The sequence below is a fragment of the Patella vulgata genome, chromosome 7, assembly GCF_932274485.2.
Source record: "Patella vulgata chromosome 7, xgPatVulg1.2, whole genome shotgun sequence".
NCBI lineage: Eukaryota > Metazoa > Mollusca > Gastropoda > Patellidae > Patella > Patella vulgata.
This window is the reverse complement of record NC_065885.2, coordinates 2,751,076-2,770,374: the sequence shown is the minus strand read 5'-3', so window position 1 is coordinate 2,770,374 and position 19,299 is coordinate 2,751,076. Positions and strand designations below refer to the sequence as shown.

The 19,299-nt window shown below is 36.6% G+C and overlaps 1 protein-coding gene across 1 annotated transcript; it reads left to right on the top strand.

Moving 5' to 3' along the window:
• Positions 1–1,185: 1,185 nt before the first annotated feature.
• Positions 1,186–17,838, top strand: LOC126827402 (uncharacterized). The gene is made up of 3 exons (XM_050556705.1): positions 1,186–1,316; positions 13,744–14,577; positions 15,706–17,838. Exons 1-3 carry the CDS (start codon positions 1,311–1,313, stop codon positions 17,287–17,289), a joined length of 2,424 nt encoding a protein of 807 aa, XP_050412662.1. The 5' UTR covers positions 1,186–1,310; the 3' UTR covers positions 17,290–17,838.
• The last annotated feature ends 1,461 nt before the right edge of the window (positions 17,839–19,299 follow it).

The following is a 19,299-nucleotide window of genomic DNA, read 5'->3' as shown; positions in this document are numbered from 1 at the left end:
TCTGGTGTGGAAATCCCGAGTAACTTTAGCGGTGTGGGCACGGGCGTTGTCATGCTGGAAAACATTGTTTCGATGACGTGCGAAATGTGGTATGTAAAGCTTGATCGATGTAGCGCACTGCTTTGATACTGCCTTCTCTCCCTGGACCAAGGTTTTGGAACACCACATTACCCACTCTCTGGTTCAGGCCGATTCCAACCCAAACCATTATGCTTGGACCACCCCACGAGTCTCGTTCCATGACACATTGGTCAGAATGACGCTGGCCACGTCGACGCCATATTCTGGTCTTGCCATCTGCAGTTGATATGCAATACCGACTCTGATCTGTGAACAAAACAGTTCTCCATTGCCTGTGTCGCCAGTTCTGGTGTTGGGCAAACTGTAGACGTTCATGTCGATGGTGAGGGGTGAGGATCGGTCCACGGTAAGATCTACGGTAATGGATGTTCTCTCTGGTGAGATGTCGGCGCACTGTATCGGTACTGATGGGTCTTCAGTGTGTTCCCACTGTCTGACGTGCTGTCTCAGATGCCTGTGTGAAGGGATTCTGCACGTGCTGTGGCACAACGTGGCGGTCTCGTCGCCTTGTGGTAACCCTTGGTCTTCCAGTTCGGGGCGATCATCCGTGGTGTTGGTGGCCTGAAAGCGTTGCTGAAGCCTGTAGATTGTCCGAACATTGACCTGGAAGTGATTGGCAACGGCTTGGGCAGTGTGGCCAGCGTCGAATCTTCCAAGCGCCTGGTTCCTCTGAGCTGTCGTGAGTCGTGTCATGCTGCTGATGTTGTAGTGTGAATGATTCAACCAGTTATTGGGGTGCATTTTATAGGGCTGGTCCCGGTGAACAGCACGTGCAGCATTAGTTACATGAAAATCATGGAGAACAGATTACCATCTCAGAAGTCAGGTAGCGTTTTGAGAACATTTCCTGGGTTCAATTCTATGTTTGGGAAGGAGCCTTATTGCTCAGGTAAAGTTGGAGATGTGGTCACAAATATACAATAAAAACATTTGGCAAGTTTTATGCAATGCGTCTATTCAGAATAACATACCAACCTGGCGTTTCTTTTGCTGCTTAGTATATGACATTAACACTAAACATCGGATCAGATCAATCTAAATATCACATACCTCTATTGCATTTTGTTGGCAAAACGTAATATTCTGTTACAAACAGGGGTTATTAAATTAGCTCATTAATATTTCATGGTGAAATGATTTACCACAAAACCATATTATTCTACCAGCTACATTTATTTTGAAACTGCGATTACTAAAGGAAGGATGTCCATATCGTCAATATACAAATCATGAAGGTGAGTTTTATGTCTCTTCAGTAAAAATATAAGTGTTTTATTTCACTATGTTCATATTGTAAGAGGGGGGTTGGATGGATGAATGGTTAGCGTGCGCGCGCTGTATCATACAGTCTGTCATTGAGTCGACTGGCGTGGTTTCGAATCCCCGGTTGTACGTGGCAAGGAGTAGGGTCGCCTCTCCAACCTCGTGGGTTTTCTCCGGGTCCTCCGGTTTCCTCCCACTGCTAAAGACCCCTACGCGCAAGCGAATTATGTAAATAAAATTAAACCATATGTTAGTCCTGAAATGACCTAGTTTGTGTCGAGTGGACGTTAAACCCCATTTCTCTCTCTCTCTCTCATATTGTAAGTAATCTTAGGTCAATCCACAGGTCCATGAGATAGATATAAAACTACTTATGACATAGAAGTACTGTTGGTCATGGTGATAGGTATTTTTTGTTAACGAGTAACCTATATTGTGTTTATAAATACATGTAGTAATCGTTTGTACCTCCAATTAGAGTAAGTGAATACAAGCACTGATGGATGTAGAGGGCTACGCCCATTCTCCCCTGGTTTCCTTTTAGTAGGTTTCTTTTCAGTATTTTGTTAATTCGTTTTGTTTCGGTATCACTATAAACCTCAAAATGCCTCGTTTGGCATTTTGTCCAAACGTAGCAAAAACGTGGTAAAATTTCTGCTTCGATTTTGCCACGTTTGTCTGGAGTCCCGCAATTTTTAAATTGCCATGTTTTTGGGACGAGGCATTTTGTCCAGAACGAGGTTTGGGTAAAAATGCCTGGTTTACTAAACATATTTTTTTTCCAAGATAATTATTAGCGGTATTTTCTATCACCAAAGATAGAGCCACACAAATAATGTTCCGACCATCACGTGACAAGTGGCAGATCTACAAATTAGATTATTTATTGGGACATGATATCATTCATTATTATGATTTACTTTAGTGGAATTATATCGTGTATAGTAAACGCTTCCCAAGCGAAACAACACATAACAATATTATGGCGGATAAAGTCGTTCTTTTTTTTGATTATTAAAATCGGCCTGTACCATTACAAGGCGAAAAACGATAGTTACGTAAAAGAATCATCTGGTGGATGCACTCATAAATGACTTTCAACTTCTGTTAAAGGACAATATTGGTGTCAGTCATTATAAACTATGTGATAGAGCTCGTTAAATATATCCCAAATATAATTTTAACACAGCGATCATTGCTATGGGAGATGTGTAACAAGCACGTGAAGAAACGGGAAGTGACGTCAAACATGACAAACATGAGTTGTCCTTCTATATAACTGACTAAAGTAACGAGCGGTAGCAGACAAACGATCAAATTTCATTTCACTGATAATTCCGTTGAAGATGAAAAGTTGTTATATGAGACGATGAGAGGATATCTGACAATTCAAAAAAAGAATTGGCTGTCAGTTTGATTATTAAACCCGGCCTGTACCATTACAAGGCGAAAAACGATAGTTAAATAATAAGGCAGGTACGTAAAAGAATTATCTGGTGGATGCACTCAATAAATGACTAGGAAAAATTGTGTGTTCCCCGTGGTTCACACAACAATGAATAACAATGCCGGTTTTATGATATCGCGGAAGTGTAGGGGTGGGCTATATAAAGGGTGGGGGATTTATTGGAACAAGAGAATTAATTTTCCCAAATCAAAAAATTGATGACTGGAACATTTATTGAATGTAAAGTGAATAATTTGTAGTTTTCTAGTCTGGGCGGATTTGTGATTTGAATCCATGTAACGAGGACAGTAAACAATTTGATTAATGTATACTATTTTAAATTTTTATAGGATATTAAGTTACATATAGGCCCTATTTATATTAGCTTCTTGTCACATATCTGTATTATAATACTGCTTGTGAACTATACAATATCAACCTTCGTATTGTCCATAAATTCATTGGCATATGCTAGTCAAAACCCGAAGTCAGTGTTTTATACATTTTATTATAAAATTGTAATAAAGATTTTACATGAATGAACAAAGTAAAAAATAAAATAAAATCTACAATTTAAAACATGTTGGGACTGGACGCCTTACTAATCACTCAAAGTATAACAAGTGTCACTGAAAGTTGTTGTTTTTTTTTTCAATGCAGCAAATTCCAAATCCCAAAGCCTACTGGATTGGTTTCTTCTGTTGTATTTAAGTTATTTTTTTAAAATATATTCAAAAAGAATATGTCTTTCAAATTTCAATATAACCACAAATATGTGATTACTTTGATACATACTGTCATGCTAAGATGGGTATTAATGTTTTGTATTTGAAAAATAAATTATACAAGAGAAAAATATTTAGGTATATATTAAAATAACGCCGTTCTCAGTTACTGCTTTGAAGAAGATCGTTTGATAATTTAAGTGATCAGCCCTGAACACCGTTTTGCTGTTATCATTCTTGAATGAATGGGGTGAGGTGTAATTAGGGGATTGGATTGGAGGATTATTGCTACCATCTTATGCAGATTTAATGTGTGGTGCATTTACACTATAAACCTCAAAATGCCACGTTTAATTTAAATTATATAATTATGTAAGCTTTCTGGTTAGACTTTAGCCTGATAAACCTGCGTGTTCGTGACAATTTCCGCAGTCATATCTGAATTGCTCAATATTCTAAACTGACAATAAAAACTGGTTATATTTCTTTTAGTATAGTTAAATCCAGATATTCTGTGAAATGCCTGGGGTAATATTTATGGTAGAGAGATATATAAAAAATATGACCTGCTTTAAAAACATTTTTATTCCCTAATTTAAAAATTGACATTTAAAAATTGACACTCTATATAAAGAGAGAGAGAGAAATGGGGTTTAACGTCCACTCGACACAAACTAGGTCATTTCGGGACTAACATATGGTTTTAATTTTGTAACAGAGTGATGTTCGTTGTGTTGTTGTTGTGACAGATTGTCCAACAAATTGTCTATTAATTCTTCCAGGTTTTCTCTGTTTTGACCTGTGATCGTCTATGGTATTTGATCTGGACTTCACGTTGATTTTGTACGACTAACACAATATATCTTCTAAGTAAACTTTATTACTGTTGAATTATTCGAGGTAGCTCCCAGTAGAATTACTTCGGTAGATAATCTCCGTTTGCCTAAAGAAACGGGTACTACGTCTTGACACCTGAGAAGACAGACCAAAATCAGCTCTTAATGAAGAAGAGATCTTCACTTATATTGGTAGCCGCAGATGTAAACAAGTCATGCTCTATCAATCTATTTCTGACAGAAACAATAACATAAAATTACACAACTTCGGATTACACGAAAATACAATACCAAACCTTTTTTTATGTGTGTCCACCTTCAATAGAACAAGACAATGTACTAATTAAAGTGACCTTGTCCGTCCATTGAACAAGATAAGCCACTCATAACAAGGTAGCCGAAATACCTCAGGTGTGTATTCTACTGGGACCAACCTTTTTACAATCAAAATAATTAGTAAATAAATAAATAAAGTATGCATAAACATATACAAATAAATAGGAATAATATTAGACATTAACATCTCAATATATGTAGAACTTTCCTACATATACGTTCACCCCCGAGGGAAAAAAAATCAAAATGATTTTTTTTTTTTTGATTTTTTTTTTATATATATAGAGATATATAAAATATATAGAGCACTACACAAGCATGATAGTTCTTCACGTGCAAATAATTGCTCAACACGGCATGAGTTGGGCTGTTGGTAGTACAGCTACAACAGACGGGATTTCTTGAGTGGTGAAGGATCGGCTGTGGGTTCAGGCAAGAGACGTTTTAACATCAGGGGTGTAGGTGTTAGAGGATGAGATGTAGTATCCATGGCTTCGTCTTCAGCGGTCGTGTCGTTGTCAGCAATCGTGTCGTTGGCAGCGGTCGTGTCTCTCTCTATAAAGGAATGCCTACTATCTACATGTTTGGCCACACGAAAATATTTTACAAACTTATGCTTATAACAACAAAATAGAACTATAATAAGAAAGATACATAATACAATGGCAAGAGATACACTCCATGGTAAATGGCCAATAAACTTGGGAGTATCATAGGTACTCAATTGTTTGAGGTAATATAAGTCATTAAATAAAGAATTTAAATGAGAATCTTGAACAACAAATGGCGATAGAGTCGATAATAATGTATTATTCGCCAGTTGAACATTGGAAACTCGACTTATGTTAATAGTATGGAATGTGGAAAGATACTTAGATAGATCGAAAGCATCGGAGGGTGTGTTTCGTACCGTGAAAGTTGAGTTTCTTTCCATAGTAAAGGGTAAACTAAAATAGGGCGAATGAGCAAAACATTTAGCAGGTAACTGTATTGTGTTTACCCCCCGTTCCAATGCAATAGCAGGGGGTGGGGTATTACTAGAAAGGCAAACTAAGTCTAAACCAGTTGGCCGAGGCAGAAAGCTTAACCAATGACCTGGACGTAATAATCGGATTATTGGTCTTGGGGGCATGGTTGTTAATACATGTTTACAGTGTCTAGAGATCATTTGAATATCTTGAAAAAAATAAGGTAGAAATACATGAAGGACTAGACTGAACTGAGAAGATAGGTTTTTGAAATTTACAAAAATTTATCATAGGATGTTTACATAAAATGACATCCGAAGCATTTAACATCATGTACGTATTTCGATCTTGGGAAACAGCTAAATACTCTGATTCTTACGGAACAATGTAAGTATCATTATTACTAGGTAATAGTGAGGGTACAGATACAATCTTATAAATTTCAAACATTCCTGACTTTTGTAATAAAGGTAAAGCTACAATAATTTGAAAAGCGTTAAAATCGGGGATAATAGAAACTTTTAAACTTTTATAATACAATTGCAAAGTATTTGTTGACAAAGGATAGGGCATTTGCAAAGTACGTGGTAACTGTTCATAGACGCCTGACAATGCCTTCAGAAATAATTTAGGGGAGACAAGTGTTGATGACAATTGTCCTGACAGAGCATCAATTACATGTCCATGTAAAGTAGTTATTTCTAAATGAAGGTTGGACATAGTTGACCGAATTAAATGAAAAATTAAGTTTAATTGTTGAACTGCAGCCGTATGAGCTATGGCGGGTTGTAAACCCTCAGTTATTTGGTGATACAATTTAGTAATCTTAAGCGTAACATCATTGGCATGTACAATTAATGCATTTATGGCTTTGTGATTTAAAGCTACTTGCTTACTAGTGACATTTAAAACAGAAATACTATTTTCTAATACATGAACTATGGCCTTCTGAGATGTCTTAAGCTCTGCAACTTGGCTTTTTATTTTATCGACATCTGCCTGATCTGCGGTTCCAAAGAGATCGGACAGGAAACCACCAATAGATATGAGACTGCGTTTTGGTCGAGACTTCCGCGTGTTCCGCTTTGAAATGAGAAGAGCCAAATTTTTATAGGAAAGGCGTAATTTCGTAAATTCAGTTTGTAACTGATAATATTCGATAGTCATAACAGATGTAAGGTTTGAATGGCTTCGAGGAATCTCAGGATCACTCGAGGGATACAGAGGTAGAGATCGAATATCAGCTTCTTAATAGGATTCAAATCAAAATTAAACGTTAATAGCCAGCTACTATAGGATGCATAGCTGTCCGTTACATGTACAAATTTAAGATTTTCGTTGGCCGTAGAATATTTGAAAACAAGAATAAAAATGAATGAGAGACAGCGACCGACTTGCATGATATCCTGTAAAAATAATAATAATTTTGACCGCAAGCCAAAGGAAAACAAATATATAATTATAAAATACAAGGTCTAACAAACTATATACAAAATTCCCGCAAGACTGTGCCACCGCGAATGAAACTAAATAACCTATAAGTAGCGCAAACACTACGTAGTCCTACAATAGCCTCTTACTAAAGACTTCGCAACGCACTTATGAAAAGTGCGAACATGTCAGCTACCGTGCTGGTAGTATTCCGATGAGAAACTTCAGTCTCAATATCCATGTCGTTATCATCGTCGGATGATACGACCACATCGTCTAAACGAACGCGTTTTCGAGCCAACTCTGGACTAAGCGAAGAACTGAACGAGCGTTTAGGGTGACGGGAGAAACTGTGATCAGCAGTTGTATCTTCCCGCAGTCGTGATCTAAGGTCCGCTAGAGGAATGTCGTCCTCACTGCAGGGAGTCATCTTGAACCTCCGCTGTCTGGTCATTGTCTTCGGTGTCATGGTCAGGGATAGTAATGTCATTACTAGTCAATTTATTCCCCACGTCCTCAGCACCGGTTATGCTGGGATTACAAGTCATAGACCGCGTGTCATTTAAACTTGTTGGGTGGACTACTCTGCAGGTACGCATAGGTTGGGTACGCGCAGAGGGGATAGCCTCTTTTTTTACAAGATTTGTCATACTTGCTTAAAATACTTTCAAATGCATCCCGCTCTGCATCCCAAGTATTTTCGGGGTGTGCCAGTCGTAATTTGTCCGCATGGACTAATTTTGTGATGCCGATTTGTTGGTGTTTGATTTTAAAATTAACAGGAGAAAATTGATTGATAATGCGATAATATGGTTGCCAATGATTAGTTAATTTTGAAGACTTATGTAACTTGGTTGCTGTATCATAAAAATAAACCGGATCACCAATCGCGAACGTTGTGTTACGCGCGCGAGCATTATATAGTCGTTTATTATTTTCGCGACTTTCGCGTGTATTGTCCTTCACATCCACATACGCGTTGTGAATTCGTTGAAGCATTGTGGGAACATAGTCCTCTCCCATATACTTTAGTTTAGGTTTTAGTAAAGTATCCATGGGTAAGTGAGGGTCTCTACCATACATTAAAAGAAATGGAGTATATTTAGTACTATCTTGAATGGAAGTGCGATACCCTAAAAGAATGCCCGGCAAGTAGGTGTCCTAATCAGTATGATTGTTATTTACATATTTGGCAATCGTGTCATTAAGCCATCGGTGAAATCGTTCGGTTTTAATTTTTAATTTGTTGAGGTAAACCTTGTGCGCGTAGCTCAAGTTGTAATGCTTGAAAACTCTCAGCGTATGCTTCTGCCATATTATCACAATATAAAATATAACTTAATTAAATAAAAATGAAAAAAAATCTTAACTAAATATAACGCTTAAACTAATAGTTTTCGTGTGGCCAGTAGATTTCGACAAATCTAAGAGAGAGACTTACCGGTTCTGTTATATCTTCTTCTTCTTGCAATATGATGATTCCAGGAATTATTCTCCTTTATCCTGCAAGCGGCACCAGTTGTAACAGAGTGATGTTCGTTGTGTTGTTGTTGTCACAGATTGTCCAACAAATTGTCTATTAAATCTCCCAGGTTTTCTCTGTTTTGACCTGTGATCGTCTATGGTATTTGATCTGGACTTCACGTTGATTTTGTACGACTAACACAGTATATCTTCTAAGTAAACTTTATTACTGTTGAATTATTCGAGGTGGCTCCCAGTAGAATTACTTCGGTAGATAATCTCCGTTTGCCTAAAGAAACGGGTACTACGTCTTGACACCTGAGAAGACAGACCAAAATCAGCTCTTAATGAAGAAGAGATCTTCACTTATATTGGTAGCCGAGGATGTAAACAAGTCATGCTCTATCAATCTATTTCTGACAGAAACAATAACATAAAATTCCACAACTGCGGATTACACGAAAATACAATACCAAACCTTTTTTATGTGTGTCCACCTTCAATAGAACAAGACAATGTACTAATTAAAGTGACCTTGTCCGTCCATTGAACAAGATAAGCTACTCATAACAAGGTAGCCGAAATACCTCAGGTGTGTATTCTACTGGGACCAACCTTTTTACAATCAAAATAATTAGTAAATAAATAAATAAAGTATGCATAAACATATACAAATAAATAGGAATAATATTAGACATTAACATCTCAATATATGTAGAACTTTCCTACAATTTTATTTCAATAATTCGCTTGCGCGTAGGGGTCTTTAGCAGTGGGAGGAAACCGGAGGACCCGGAGAAAACCCACGAGGTTGGACAGGCGACCCTACTCCTTGTCACGTACAACCGGGGATTCGAAACCACGCCAGTTGACTCAATGACAGGCTTTATGATACAGCACGCGCGTGCTAACCATTCGGCCATCCAACTCCCCCACTATAAAATAAACACGTTGATTATAACTTGATACATCCTAAGAATCAAATTAAAGGATAAAAATAGTTATAATGTATGATTTTATTGAAACTAGTTCAAGAGAACTGATTAATATTGTAAACTTTACATAAACAGTACGTTAGTCGACAGAAAATTTCTGAAAACGTGGAACTTTTCTGGTAAAAATAAATACTTACCCACATCTTGGCAGACACATGATTTAAAATGATCACGGCTAACACGATTCCGCGCGGATCAATCCGTTTAATTTAATGTAAAACCTTTGGCTTTTGGTAAATGGGAACAAGAATTAGAAATCGAAATAATTGAACGATCTTTAATCTTGCACTCTAGAATTCCAATATCAATATACATGTAGTTATAAAAAAAACATATACAGACGCGATACTATGTAAATTAAAATTAACCCAATCCACCCTCTGAACGAAAAAAAGCTGTAGCGAAATGCTAAAAATTATCCTTACACGTAATTTTAATATAACATTAAGCCATAATAAATCCATTTCGGGTATTCAGAAGTAACATTCTTCAATTATACGAATGAGATTTTACTATATATTTAGATCTAAATTAGAACACATTAAGTCTCAATATTTCAATAACTATATACCCTTAATAAATATAAATAAATGGAGACCTCAGTTGCATACCTTTACCATTTAATTACTATATGTAAGAATAGAGCTTTATAAGACCGTTAATTCACCACACATTAAACCTGCATAAGGTGGTAGCTATAATCCCCCAATCCAATCCCCTAATTAAATATACTCTCCACCCCATTCATTCAAGAATGATAACATAGCAAAACGGTGTTCAGGGCTGATCACTTAAATTATCAAACGATCTTCTTCAAAGCAGTAACTGAGAAAGGCGTTATTTTAATATATAATTAAATATTTTTCTCTTGTATAATTTATTTTCCAAATACAAATCATTAATACCCATCTTAGCATGACAGTATGTATCAAAGTAATCACATATTTGTGGTTATATTGAAATTTGTAAAATACGTATTCTTTTTTAATATATTTTAAAAAAAATAACTTAAATACAACAGAAGAAACCAGTTCAGTAGGCTTTGCGACTTGGAATTTGCTGCATTTGAAAAAAAAACTTTGATGAGTGACACTAGTTATACTTTCATTGATTAGTAGGGCGTCCAATCCCAACATGTTTTAAATTGTAGATTTTGATTTTATTTTTTACTTTGTTCATTCATGTAAAATCTTTATTACAATTTTATAATAAAATGTATAAAACACTGACTTCGGGTTTGACTAGCAAATGCCACTGAATTTATGGACAGTACGAAGGTTGATATTGTATAGTTCACAAGCAGTATTATAATACAGATATTTGACAAGAAGCTAATACAAATAGGGCCTATATGTAACTTAATATCCTATAAAAGTTTAAAATAGTGTACCTTAATCGAATTGTTTACTGTCTTCGTTACATGGATTCAAATCACAAATCCGCCCAGACTAGAATACAAATTATCCACTTTCCATTCAATAAATGTTCCAGTCATCTATTTTTTGATTTCGGAAAATTAATTCTCTTGTTCCAATAAATCCACTTCCAACACACCCCACCCTTTATATAGCCGACCCCTACACTTCCACGATATCATAAAACCGGCATTGTTATTCATTGTTGTGTGAACCACGGGGAACACACAATTTTTCCTACAACCAGGGGCGTAACCCCCCCCCCCCCCCCAGGAAAAAGAATTGTCGGTCGCAAAATCAGTGCAGTCGCAAAAAAAGAGCAGTCGGTATCAAAATAAGTGCCCACTGCACACGTCACGCTACTCACGCAAAACTTTAGTATTAAATAACCTTGTCAACTTATCATGTTTGAAAAAATGATGTGTTTCACTCTTATTCTGTTGTGAGTATGTAGGTCTAAGAACAAAATTTCCTCCAGGGAGAAAAATAGTCGGTCTCAAAATAAGTGCAGTCACTGCAGTCGGTCTCAAAATTATGCATCGCTGTCATAGTGAATTAATGAGGTAAACAAATAATGCCAGAATAGATCCCAAATACTAGTCGGTCGCAAAATCAGTGCAGTCGGTCGTAAGATATGAGCAGATGGTATCAAAATAAGTGCTCGCTGCACACGTCACTCTACTCACGCAAAACTTTAGTATAAAATAACCTTGTCGACTTATCCTGTTTGAAAAAAATGTTTTTCACCCCATGGCAAAAAAATAGTCGGTCTCAAAAAAAAGTGCTCACCGCAGTCAGTCTCAGACTAAATGAATTTATGGGGAGTTTTCTGACCATCATAATTCTGCAAAATCTCTCCCCAAAGTCCAGGGCATTTCAGAGACCAAGTAAGCGCCCCATTAAAGTGCCCTCAGACCCAGTCCTCAAAAATTAAAAGCTCAGTTACATATCGGCGCTCAATTCCACTATGCCATCATTCTTCAACCCCTTCTCTGTCTTATACTATCTCATCACTATCATATTCACAGTTAAAGTGAATCGTCCAGTTAGTAGTACAACTAGTGAGTGAGTCGTTGGTCAAAAGACTGTAGAATTGTTAGTTCTACTCTCACAAAACAGGCGACATTGACAGATAGGCCTCAAGATTCTGTCTCATTTCTTATCCTCTTGTTAACGAGAATTTGGATCCATTTGCCATGACATTGACTGAAATTGTCAGGCCCAGTCCCAAAAATCAAAAGCTCGGTTACACATCTGAAATTTTTTCGCGCCTGCGGCGCTCGATTCCATTATAACATCATTTTTCCACTCCTCTGTTGTCTTATACTGTCTCAGCAATATCTTATTCACGGTTATACTGAACTGCCTAGTTATGTTAGTAGTACCACTGTCAACTCTTGCAAAACAGGCGGAATTGACAGGGGTAGATCTCGAGATTTTGTCTAATTGACTCACATGTCTGGTCCTCTCGTCCAGAAGAATTTCTCCCAGCAATGACCTTAAATGCCAAGATATTGACTCAATTTTTCATAATGTTCTCAGGTTGCTCAGTGTTATATGCACAATCATATATGACATAAACTTTATGTCAACTTAAATAAAACTGCTTTCCAGCGAGACAACGATCGGCAAACAACTATATAATTATACAATACTATCTATGTTCTATCAGGACGCTTAATGTTATAGCCAGTATTTTGTTGACATTCATTGTGGGGTGGGATTGTGGCTGGGGTGGCGCCTTAGATTTGCCCCCACCCCCCCCCACCCCTATCTACATCCGCTACTTCACATGGCCCCTACAAAACTCGCACCTATGGTGCTCGGCTCCTGACTGCGTCACTCGTACTAGAATAGAATTCCAGTAAAGTAAATCATATTAATGAATCATATCATTCCCAATAAATAATCTAATTTGTAGATCTGTCATTGGTCACGTGATGGTCGGAACATTATTTGTGTGGCTCTTTTTTTGGTGATAGCAAATACCGCTAATAATTATCTTGAAAAAAAGACTACGTTTAGTAAACTATGCATTTTCACCTAGCCTCGTTCTGGACAAAATACCACGCTCCAAAAACATGGCAATTTAAAAAAAAAACTACGTTTCGGGACTCGAGACAAACGTGGCAATTGTTTTGCCACTTACAACGTGGCAAAATCGTAGCAGAAATTTTACCACGCTTTTGTTACATTTGGACAAAAATGCCAAACGAGGCATTCTGAGGTTTATAGTGGTATATTTTGTTTCATTTTGAAAGATTGTGTTTCGTTGTTTTGGGTTCGTTTCGCACGCCACGTGTACTCGATCGTCTATGTAAAACGTTATATATTCTACACGTATTTTACTCGTAACTTCAGTTTTCTTGAAGAAAATCACTGTCTGGCAAGTTAAAATTTGTACCGGATCTTAAAATAGCAATTAGCGCTTGGTCGGTTAGTAAAACAAATAACTCAACATTAGATTGTACGCAATATCTGTTACAACTTTATCAACCTATTCCTGATATATAAATGCTTTTATTTTCAACTTACGAGTCCAAATATTTTAAGGGGTTTGAACTAAATACCCCACCCTTAACTAGCCGGGTGTTCGGATTTTAAATCAAAAAAAGGGGTGGAGGTGGGGGTCAAGGCTAATTTGAAATATAATATTATATGAAATTAATTCCATATATATATATGTTCTTGATGACAGCGATAGCGCCTCTTGAACCGTTGAAATCTACTTTATCTGATAATTCAACCAAATATTTGTCTTATTTTTTATTTTTAATTTCAGAAAGCTGTGATAATCTTAGTTTATATTGTAGTTGTTACCTTGCCAACAATCGTTTCTCCTGACGATGTGGGTCTTCTCTGGAAGTGCCCAAAATGTCTTGAAAAGGGTGTTTTATCGCCCATAGGGCCGTGGTGTCTTCGTTGTATGTGTGATCAGGAATGTCTGTTTTACGGAGACTGTTGTGTTGATATAAAGGTTAACAACGGCCTTCACACACAGGAAATACAGTCGGAATTCACGTGCATCGCAACACCCAACGATTCAAAATTTCGATTTAAAGACCTATCAAACGGTGATGGTTTCTATATGGTCGCTAACTATAAACGCCATGATGGGTTTATAGAAAACTGTGACTCTACTGTCCTACCTGTTTCTTGTCCCAAAACTGGCAAAACATACATCAACAATCGATGTGCATTTCTTAACAAAGAAACTTCATGTTCAAATTGGAAAATTCGAGGCGAATGTAAATACAATAAAAACAGGGTTGCTGTCTGCGAGGATTACATTGTTCCACCAAAATTTGCAGAGTTGAGATATTGTGATATTCGGAGATCGGAACCAATAATTTCTCAGTGCGATCCGGAATTCCCAACATCATACCAAGAATATTCTGACAGTTGTGCCAAATACTTTGTCCTCTTCCAGGACCCAGAAAACAATAAAGTTTACAGGAACATTTATTGCGCTTTGTGCAACGGTTTTTTTCGACCCGGAGGGCGGCCTGTTAGGCCAACAGGGTACCCTGTGAAAACTCTAGTTGGTTTCACGGATCAGTTTGACAAATCGGTGAAATCATGCGACGGAAGGATTTCTTGGATGGATATTGGAGCGGTAAGTATCTTAATAGTATTACACTGTACCTATGATCGTATAATAGTGAGTTGACAACCTACTGAGCAAAAGACATAGAAATAATTATGTTTTGACTTTCTTAGAAAATATGAAATTCTCGCTTTAACCACGACAATGTCACATTGATAGTTTGATATGAGAGATAAACATGACACCGTAACGTTGATAGTATGATATGAGAATCAAACACGACAATTTAAAGACCTATCAAACGGTGATGGTTTCTATATGGTTCCTAACTATAAACGCCATGATGCGTTTATAGAAAACTGTGACTCTACGGTCCTACCTGTGTCTTGTCCCCAAACTGGCAAAACATACATCAACAATCAATGTGCATTTCTTATCAAAGAAACTTCATGTTCAAATTGGAAAATTAGAGGCAAATGTAAATACAATAGGAAGAGGGTTGCTGTCTGCGAGGATTACATGTCACATTGATAGTATGATATGAGAGTTAACCACGACAATGTCACATTGATAGGTTGATATGAGAGTTAAACACGACAATGTCTCATTGATAGTTTGATATGAGAGTTAACCACGACAATGTCACATTGATAGTTTGATATAAGAGTTAAACACGATAATGTCACATTGATAGTATGATATAAGAGTTAACCACGACACTGTCACATGCAATCAAATCATAAGAATGATTGACATCTCGTAACCTATACTTCATAATTCAAAATTATTACAAATTCATAAAGATGGCGACTTCAAATAAATTTATAAAAAAAGAAATCATTGAGTGCCTATAAATTTTATGCGCAGGGTCAAGGTTAAGCCCGACGCTGTTTCGCCTAATAATGTATGGTATGATTATGTCACATGCGACCTTGAGACTGAGGTAGAGGTTTATATAGATAGCACAGCAAGTGATGGTTATTCCTATGGGTACTAATTGTGCCACAATACCTTTAAATTTAATTCAATCGTCTTTGAGTGTCTGGTTAAATTCACGGTCCCTTTAAGATAAAAACAACAATGCACTTATGCTTAACTTGATTTGTGATCACTTTTTAGAACTTGTACGTAAAATACTTACGATTATATTGTTAATTAACTGCATGTGCATTTATTGTTCTATTTGTTTTATTTTAGAATAAATGTCGACCCATTCAGTGTTACTCCAATAAGGTACTACGAGGTGGAAAGTGTGAGTATGATAATATGACAGCATTGGGTAATACCTATCAAATGATGATTAATTTAGAGATAAAAACCAGAGCTCGGGTTCCGTTCTTTAAACAAATGATAGGAAACATGATGGCATCAATATCGTTACTGATATACTCTACTGATTATACAGTCACTACGTCTAAACCAGTGTTGATCGGGGGATCTTCCTATGTCTACATGAATGTTTGGTTTATCGTGAACACCGACATCACATTAAAGGACTTTGAAACTAATATCTCCAGTAGTGGTACTGAATACTTCGGGGCTTCAGCTTTAACACTTTATCATACAATAAATTATACATACGTATCTCACTCACAGTCTATTATGCGACATTTTGTCTCCAACATAACCACAAAGTTGTGTTGTTCCGAAAAGCCTGTTTCAGAGGTCGGAGAAATAAAAGCCACCAAATACAACTATGAACCAATTAGTCACCAGATGTCCTGTTCATTTATTGAATTTTATAACAAAGAGTTTGATGTCGATAATGCATTGGCATCTGTTGAACATCTCAATCTTACCTTATCTGATGACGACGAGTTTTCTGTGTTTCAGCATGACCTTCGAGTATGTTTTCAAACGTTTCTTAATAAAAAAAACTTTACGTTCAGTAACGAAACCATAGAGTACTATGACACCCACACAAAGTTTGATTGGATTCTCTGGTATTTAACTATTGTTTTGATGACTCTCTCTTTGATATCTATATGTATAGCTTTAATAACATATGGTATGTTCCCAGAAATGAGAACACAGCCAGGCATCAACAACATAGGGTTAATGCTTAATCTTTTTCTTGCTCAGTTAACTTTAATTACGGGTCTGGATCAGACACAAAATAAAATATTGTGTAGAAGTATTGGAATAAGCATCCATTACCTCTGGCTTGGTATGACACTATGGATGAATGTGTGTACCTTTCACATGTTCAAGGTATTTGTTTTACAGAAACTGGTAAGAAATTCTGCCCAATCTCACGGTATTCAGACACTGAAATACATTGCTTATGCCAATGGGTTACCAATGATACTGATAGTTTGTATAATTATTACAAATGTCACGTTGTCAGGGGGAATGGAGATAGGTTATGGGGGTGATGTGTGTTATCTATCCTCTAAACAACTGGTTGGCTATAGTTTTGTTCTACCCTTATGTTTCGTCATTGTCCTAAATATTGTTTTCTTTTTGTGGACAATTATTTCCATCTCTCGCGTTAAACAACAAGGAAAACAATCTGGAGAACGAAACAATATTGTAATTTATATAAAGCTTTCTGTTCTGACCGGTCTGTTTTGGTTGCTCGCTGTTTTATCAAATTTTATTACCAGTTGGGCTTTAGAATATCTGTCTGTAATTTTTAATGCATCCCAAGGAGTCTTCATTCTGTGGTCCTTTATATTAAAAACATCTGTGCTTTCTAAATGGAAGCAAAGACTATGTAGTGAAGCTGAATCTGGCTCCATTGAACAAGCGACAAAATCTAGCCAACTTAAGTCAGTGTAGACCCAGCTTGTAGTTTAGTCAGGGTTTTCAGCCATCGTTAACATACTTAAAGCTTTGACATACTTAAAGCTCTGACGTTAAACACCCAATACAATACGACGTACCCATAGCGGCTACATTTTGGTCTGGCTGGTTGTAGACAGAACATTAACTTATATATACATGATCATATGTTGGGACATTCAACGTTCAACACAATACCTAGAGGACTTCAGATGTTGATATAGTCATCATCTTTAGGTTCCAGTATAGATCACTGGAATTATTATATATAACTTGTCTCCAATAAATACAAGTGCTTGTTTAACAATACAACTTCATAAGCATGTTTAATAAATAAACCATAAGGTTTGACATTTAGAAATAAATTGTAATAACACCCTTAAGATTTTATTATATATGTAACTGTTTTATCAATTTAATTACTTGTAATTATTATCCTTAAGGGGCATGTTTTAACGATATACTTGTGATATAAAACTAGTATAGCTGGTATGAATAGAAGAACTATGTTGTGGTATGGACAGAATAGTAACAACAATTGTGAGTATGCTAATCTTTTTCCTATTGCCAATTTCTTTACTTGTAATTATATATTGTCTATATATTATATATAGTCTATATATTATATATAGTCTATATATTATATATAGTCTATATATTATATAATGTCTATTATACATTGCCAATTATACATTGTCTATTATATATTGTCAATTCCATTACTTGTAATTATATATTGTCTATATATTATATAATGTCTATCTATTATATATTTTCTATTATATATTGTCTATTATATATTGTCTATTATATATTGTCTATATATTACATTATGTCTAGATATAGTGTTGTTAATTTTAATAAACTTTAATGTAAATTACTAATGATTTCTGATTATACTCCCTTTTTCTTCTTCTATTAGTTTTTAACGTCCACTTCCACCGAGTGTAATATCGCAGACAAATTGTCTTATTTTTATTCTGTTACCGCATGCGCAGTGGATCTTTCCTGTAGGAGGAACCCTGAGTACTCTCAACGAGGTTGAGAAGACGTCCCTATCTCCAAACCACATACGCTCACACCAGGGATCGAAACCACAACCAGCTAGAACTCGAAGCGTGACACTCTAGACCACTAGGCCACCCCAATGCCCGCGCACTGGTCTCTTTTAAACCCGTGATTTCGGGAATGCGCAATTTATTTAGTTAATTTGTTAAAAGGTGCCAGAAATGGCACCGATACCTTATTTGGAGAGTCTGACCAACCAATATTTCCTTATATAGAGATGGATATTCACATTTACTTGTAACTTAGCTGGAGTTATTTCCTAATATGGTCAGCTAGAGAGAAAGTGGGGGGGAGGGGTAACAACCACTCGACACAAATCAGGTCACTTGGGAACAAACACATGGTTCAATTTTATTTCAATAATTCGCTCGAGCGTAGGGACCTTTAGCAGTGGGATGACCCGGAGTAAGCCCACGGGTTTAGACAGACGACCCTACTCCTTGTCACGAACAACCGGGGAATCGAAACCGCGCCAGTTGACTCAATGATACAGCGCGCACTTGCTAACCATTCGCCCCACCCCCTTCCCTTTGTTCCTTGATAAACACATTAATGAATGTATTATTATTTCTATCTCAATTATAGAAGCAGCCTTATTGTGATCCAACGATTGTGACTGGCTGCCCGAAAGACTTCTAATCCTAAGCGAAAAATGCTCATTGTCGATTTCAGTAACCGCATGCGCCCATTAAACATCTACTGCAAGTTTCAACTCCCCAATCATTAATAAAACGTCCTACTGTTCTGTGAATAAATGTCTAAATAGTTTATATAATATTTGAAGCTGAAAAAAGACTTACATTAGGCAGATTGATTCTTTCATAATGTATCTATTTCTATTTAACTTATAGTACCATATTGCTTCCCAATGTCCGCCCATCGTCAATAACGTGCCCACTTTCTTCGCAGCCTCATGCACGCTCCTAAACGCCATCCATA

Bases quoted from the DNA above. Each gene is read 5' to 3' on its own strand.
- LOC126827402 (XM_050556705.1), top strand. The intron at 14,578-15,705 runs GTAAGTATCTTA...GTTTTATTTTAG, and splicing joins CTTGGATGGATATTGGAGCG to AATAAATGTCGACCCATTCA.